This window comes from Carlito syrichta, unplaced genomic scaffold, assembly GCF_000164805.1.
Source record: "Carlito syrichta isolate Samal-C Ts95f unplaced genomic scaffold, Tarsius_syrichta-2.0.1 Scaffold301804, whole genome shotgun sequence".
NCBI classification, from domain to species: domain Eukaryota; kingdom Metazoa; phylum Chordata; class Mammalia; order Primates; family Tarsiidae; genus Carlito; species Carlito syrichta.
This window is the reverse complement of record NW_007245900.1, coordinates 30,006-36,244: the sequence shown is the minus strand read 5'-3', so window position 1 is coordinate 36,244 and position 6,239 is coordinate 30,006. Positions and strand designations below refer to the sequence as shown.

The 6,239-nt window shown below is 53.9% G+C and overlaps 1 protein-coding gene across 1 annotated transcript in view; it reads right to left on the bottom strand.

Annotated features, from left to right (window-relative positions):
* Positions 1–213, bottom strand: part of HELB (DNA helicase B) — a 39,643-nt gene extending 39,430 nt beyond the window's left edge. Inside the window, exon 1 of the mRNA XM_008055266.1 lies at positions 31–213. Coding sequence (XP_008053457.1) covers positions 31–213 — 183 coding nt within the window. The remainder of the gene's footprint in view (positions 1–30) is intronic.
* Positions 214–6,239: the final 6,026 nt, after the last annotated feature.

Below are 6,239 nucleotides of genomic sequence, written 5' to 3'. Positions count from 1 at the left end.
CCCCCCCGGCCCCCCGCGCTCCCCGCGGACGCGCCCCGGGAGGCCGCCGGCCCGCACGGCCCCGCTGCACAGCTCCTCGGCGTCCACAAACGCAGGGTCGTCGTCCTCCTCCGCGTCCTCCGGCGGGCCGTCGTCGTCGTCCTCGCCCGCCCGGCCCTTGGGAGGGAGCAGGGGCCCCCGCAGCTCGCGCAGGGGTCCGTCCCGCCTGGCCATGCTTGCCCGCTCGCAGGGAAGCGATCCAAAAGCCCGGGCCAACCCGCGGCCGCGACCGGCCAATCAGCAGGGCGCTTCCGGGAACGCCCAGGCGACGCGCGGCGGCGCGAGGGGCGGGGCGGCGGCGAAGCTCCGCCCCCAGGGTCCTGGAAGAGGCGGGGCGCGGAGGGATGGGGCGAGGAAAGGACGAGGCGGTGGGCGGGGCAAGGGGCGGGGCGAGGAGGGACGGGGCGGGGAAAGGGCGCCGCGGGAGGGACGGCGCGATGGGCGGGGAAAGGACGAGGGGGCGGGGCGAGGGGCGGGGCGAAGGGGCGGGGCATCCTGAAGATTGACAGGTGCGACCCCTGCAAAACCGCGAATCCACGACGTCTTCTGCGGAGGAGGAAACGCAGGGCGTGGTCGCGTCTGCTGACCTTAGCGACCCCCGAAAAGCAAACCCTCCTCAAACGCCCTTTGGACCGCCGGCCCCCACCCAGAACTGAGCGGTGACTCTCCCACCAGGACCCCGGGGGACGGCTGGAGCCCCGTTGCCTCGACTGTGAAAGGGCCGCTGAGGATTTGGATGGACGTTGTCTAAAGGCACTTATTCTGGGTACAGGTTTCTAGGCCCCACTTCAGACCCACTGAGTCAGGATCTAGGGCTGGGACCCAGGAGTCTGTCTTTCTAACGTCCGTCCCAAGTCGTCCACGTTGAAGGTCACCCAGGGAAAGGAGGTACCGGTAGAAACCTAGAATAAACTTAGTTTCGCGTAGTCTTTTTGCCTCGGCATAGACATTTTTGCTTAGACTTTATCCCTGACACGCTTTGAATCTAGCACAGGTTAGACACAGATGCAGGTTTTAGGGATCGTTCAGGCATTCCACAGCAGGCCAAGCTCGCGGGCTCCCCCACCCCCTCGGCAAATCTCCATCAGATGCAAAACAAGGACAGAGCCATAGAAATGATAATAGACCACCTTTTAGTCGAGGAGTTGTGGATTGCAAATGTCTGACAAGTCTCTTGCAGGAAGACCCCCTCCCCTTGTCTCCGCCCACCTAGGCCACCACCCTGGCAGCCATCATGTGACTAACCCATCCATCTGCCTGCTGTCCATCCCGATGTCAGTACCTGCGCTTACCTGCCCCTTTGGGATGATGTGGAACAGACCACCCCCCAATCACCTTAATGACCTTCCCCCATCAAAGAGAAATGGTTAAAAGGACTCAACCACGAGCAACCAGAATTTGGTGTGGGCGTGTGCTCTTTGAGCTATTGGTGTCGCCATGTTTCCTGGCTTTGGCCCCCTTCCCTTCCTTGGGGAGGTCAATGTTTCTCGCTCTCTCTAATTTACTTTTAAATAAACTATATTTTCTAATCTAACTTTTGTGCAATTCTTTGCATCTTTCATGCGACTCCAGACACCCCCACACCCCCAGCAGGCCTGACCTAACATTCTGAGGGCCCCACTAGGAGTGTGACCCTAACAGTCGTACTTACTGTTCTGTTTGTTGCTAAAGCCAGCAGAAACTTTCCAGCTGTTGTAGTACCTGACCTTTCAGCAGCTATGTTCTTCTTTTCAACATTCTGCTGCCTGGGCCTTGTGACTTGTCTTCTCAGGTTTTTCTCCTTTGTCTCTGGCCACTCAGTCTCCTTGGGCTTCCTGCTGCTTTTGTGAGCCCAGGTCTTCCCCAGGGCTCTCCTAAGGCCTGCACTCTCAGTTTTCCGCAGTCATCTCTCACCTGTTGCTACACCTGCATGCCGATGGCTCCTGGTCTCCCTGCAGACAAACAGCTGCCTGCCTCACGCCTGGATTCCTGGATGCCCCTCAGCTACTTCAGACTGGGCCACTTATGCAGATGAGGGGACCCTCCCCAAAAGAAAACAATTTATTGACAAAAATGGTGTATTTGTTCTTTTTTTTTTTTTTTGAGTCAGAATCTCACTCTGTCGCCCAGGCTAGAGTGCAGTGGCACGCTCACTGCCACCCCAGCGTCTACCTGCTGGGCTTGGGAGATACTTCCGCCTCACCCTTTCAAGTAGCTGGAACTACTGGCGCACACTACCACACCCGGCTAATTTTTTTTTTGATATATTGTAGAGACGAGGTCTCACCAAATTGCCCAGGCTGGGCCTCAAATCCCTGGGCTCAGGCAATTCTCTCACCTTGGCCTCCCAAAGTGCTGGGATGACAGGCTGAGCCACTGCGCCTGGCCTGTGTTTGTTCTTACATGTTTAAACTTCAGTCACCTGCAAAGCACTCTCTGTCTGATGCAATACACCTGTCGAGATGCTTTTTCCACTACTCAGCATGGCTTCTGAACTCGTCCATTTTGATGCATTTTAGTGCTCCTGCCGTTTTTTCTTTTACCTCTTCCACATCACAAAGCGTTTCCCTTTGAGGACTTTTTCATCCAGAAACAAACCAAAAAAAGTGACTCGGGGCAAGATAGGCTGAATAGGGAAGGTGGGGCACGAGGGTCGTGCCGTTTTTTCATCAAAAACTGCTGAACACTCCGAGCAGGGTGGGCAGGTGCGTTGTCATGGTGGAAGTTGAACCAGTCACCAGTTTGCCACAACTCGGGACATTTCTTCCACAATGCAGCCTCTCCCAACAATGCTAGCTGGTCCACAGATGCCGATGGGTTCCTAGAACACTTACCTAGCAGGGGAAGCCTGTGCTACGAAAGATCTGCCCTCCAAAAGATCTGCCCTCCAATCCTGGTTTTGAGGGGTTCCCGCTAGTATGTAGGATACTCACCAACATGACGAGTTGGACTGGAGTCTCCAGATGTGACGCATTCATTCACCAACCTCAGCTGCATCTTTTCAGGTTGTGTGGGCAGGGGTGTGGGATGGTGAGAACCTTGCTTCTTTCCAAAAATGACAACAGTCCTGGGCTCCTGGATACTCTTTTAGCCACACACCGTGAGCAACAGCACTTGAACCTGGCTGTGCATCCAAGTCGCCTGGAATAGATCTAAGAATGAGATCCCTGGATCTTTCTTGAAGCTGCACTTCCAAAAACACAAAACAACCCGTGGGTGAGATGACTGGCTGTGCGATTTTTGTAACAACAAACGATCAGAAATAGCAGGAATGCTCATCAGTAAGAGACTAATTGAATAAGGAATGGTTCATCCTTTCAATAGAGTATTCTGCTATTTTTTAAAGAGTATTCTGCTATTTTTCAAGCCTGTAATCTCAGCACTTTGGGAGGCCGAGGCGAATGAATTGCCTGAGTCAGCGGGTTTGAGACCAGCCCAGGCAACTTGGCAAGACCTCGTCTCTACATTATATCAAAAACTAGCCAGGCGTGGTAGCTCGCGCCTGTAGTTCCAACTACTTGGAAGGCTGAGGCAGCAGGATCGCCGGAGCCCAGCGGGTCGAGGTTGCGGTGGCCGGGAGCAGCCACTGCACTCCAGTCTGGGCAACAGAGTGAGACTCCGACTCAGAAAAAAGATTCAGCAACCAGCAGCCAGTTGCCATTGCTTTACTAAACTCTCTGTGGCCATGTGCTCTTTTAGCTATGGCCACCACTATGTTTCCTAAGCTTTGGCCCACTCTCCTACCTTGGAGTGGTGAATCTTCTCTCATTTGCCTTTTAAATAAACCATATTTTCCAGTCTAACTTATGTGCAATTCTTTGCATCCTTCTCATAGCACCGGATTGCACACCAGACACCCACACCCCCAGTCTGACCCAACATTTTGGAGGCTCTGTTGGGGTATATATATATATATATATATATATATATATATATATATCACCAAGTTGCCCAGGCTGGTCTCAAACCCGCGGGCTCAGGCAATCCACTAGCCTCGGCCTCCCAAAGTGCTGGGGTGACAGGTTTGAGTTACCAAGCCTGGCCTTTATTTTTTATTTTTGATTTGGAGTCTCACTCTTGTCACCCAGACTGGAGAGCAGTGGCACACTATGGTCACCACAGCCTCGACCTGCTGTGCTCCGGAGATCCTTCCGCCTCAGCCTTCCAAGTAGCCAGAACTACAGGTGCACGCTACCATGCCCGGCTAGTTTTTTGATTTATTGTAGAGACGACGTCTCGCCAAGTTGTCCAGGCTGGTCTCGAACCCGTGGGCTCAGGCAATCCTCTCGCCTCCGCCTCCCAAAGTGCTGGCACTATAGGCTTGAGCCACTGCACCCGGCCTCATTTACATTTTTACTTAAGTATCTTCCCACACTAAAATATCTGTGGGTCTAAGTCCATGCCCTTGCATCTCTGCTTCAGCCTGTGAACTCAGAAGTTGTGGAAGAGTCGTTGGTCAGAATCACCTCCTTCCTCCTCACAGGCATTTTCCAGAAGCTTCTTTCCCAGCAAGCCCCTGCCGCGATCATGGCCACCCCACGAGCACAGAGAGGCTGCTGGACCCGTTTCTCCTTGGACCGCTGATCTGTGTTTGTTGGGCATTTTGTGACCCTATTTATCTTGTCTTAGAAGTAAAAAAGCAGAAGGTTGGGAAGTATTCCTCAGGAGAAGCAGATGGCTGCCATTCATGTATTCAGTGAATAAATATTACAGGATGGTTGCTGCCCTGGGCACTGGAGAGTGGCAGCAAACACAAGACGGAGAGACAGCTGAACAATTAGTGCAAGCACCCAGTGATGAGTGCGAGAAGAAGACACAAAAGAGCGTGAGGGAACGGGCGCTATGGCTTCGGGATTCACCCTCTCCAAGCTCCCTGCTGGAGGTGAGCGCCAGTGGAGGTGTGAGAGCTTCAGGAGGGGATTGTTTGCAAGGCTCCGCCAATCACACATTCATGGGTTGATGGCCGGTGGGTTTATGGGCTGCTGTGGGGATAGGCTGGCTTTGTTGATGCTATTGTTTGCTCTTGTTTTTTTGAGTCAGTCTCACTCTGTCGCCCAGGCTGGAATGCAGTGGCACACTCACAGCCCCTGCAGCCTCGACCTGCTGGGCTCAGGTGATCCCTCCACCTCGGCCTTCTAAGGAGCTGGAATCACAGGTGCACACCACCACACCTGGCTAACTTTTTAATTTATTGTAGAGATGAGGTCTTGCCAAGTTGCCCGGGTTGGTCTTGAACCCCTGGGCTCAGGCAGTCTTCCTGCCTCGGCCTCTCAAAATTCTGGGATTCCAGGCGTGAGCCACCGCGCCTGGCAGAACTAGCTCTATGAGAAGAGGAATAGCGCCCTAAGCCAGCTCACCAACCCGCTTTGTGGAATGCCCTGTGCCATCTGGGTCTCTGCACACAGTCCCCAACAGGAAGGCCCTCGCCAGACGCTACCCCTCGACCTGGGACTTCTCAGTCTCTGGAACTGGGAGCTACAGACACACGTCTTTTCTTGCTGAACGATCCCGTCCCAAGCGTTCCGTTAATAAGCGGCAGAAGAAGAGCTGGGAGAGTGGCTGGAGTGGAGGACGGGTCTCTACTTCAGAGACGTTGGCTGGTGGAAATTGAGGCAGAGAGAGTGCTGTGGGCATTGAGGGGACCTGAATAGGAGACGTGCAGATCAGGGAATGTGGAAAGCGCTGGGCTTAGGGATCCATGATCAGAAATAGGTGAAGAAACCCACTCTGTGGACTAGAAACAGATTCGCGCATTCCAGGATCAGTTTTGCTGCAGAAGACAAGCATGCTCAGATCAGCAGGTGTTTTTCTGGTTTCTTTTTTATTTTATTATTTATTTATTTATTTTTGAGTTGGAGTCTCACTCTGTCGCCTAGACTGGAGTGCAGTGGCCGCGTCCAGCCACCACAGCCTCGACCTGCTGGACTCCGGCGATCCTTCTGCCTCAGCCTTCCGAGTAGCCGGAACTACAGGCATGCGCTACCAAGCCTGGCTAATTTTTGATTTATTGTAGAGACGAGGTCTCACCAAGTTGCCCGGGTGGATCTCAAACCCATAGGCTCGTGCAATCCTCTCGCCTCGGCCTCCCAAAGTGCTGGGATTACAGGCTGAGCCACCGAGTCAGGCCTATTTTTTTTTTTGAGGTGGAGTCTCACTCTGTCGCCCAGACTGGAGTGCAGTGGCCGCTCCCGGCCACCGCAGCTTCGACCTGCTGGGCTCCG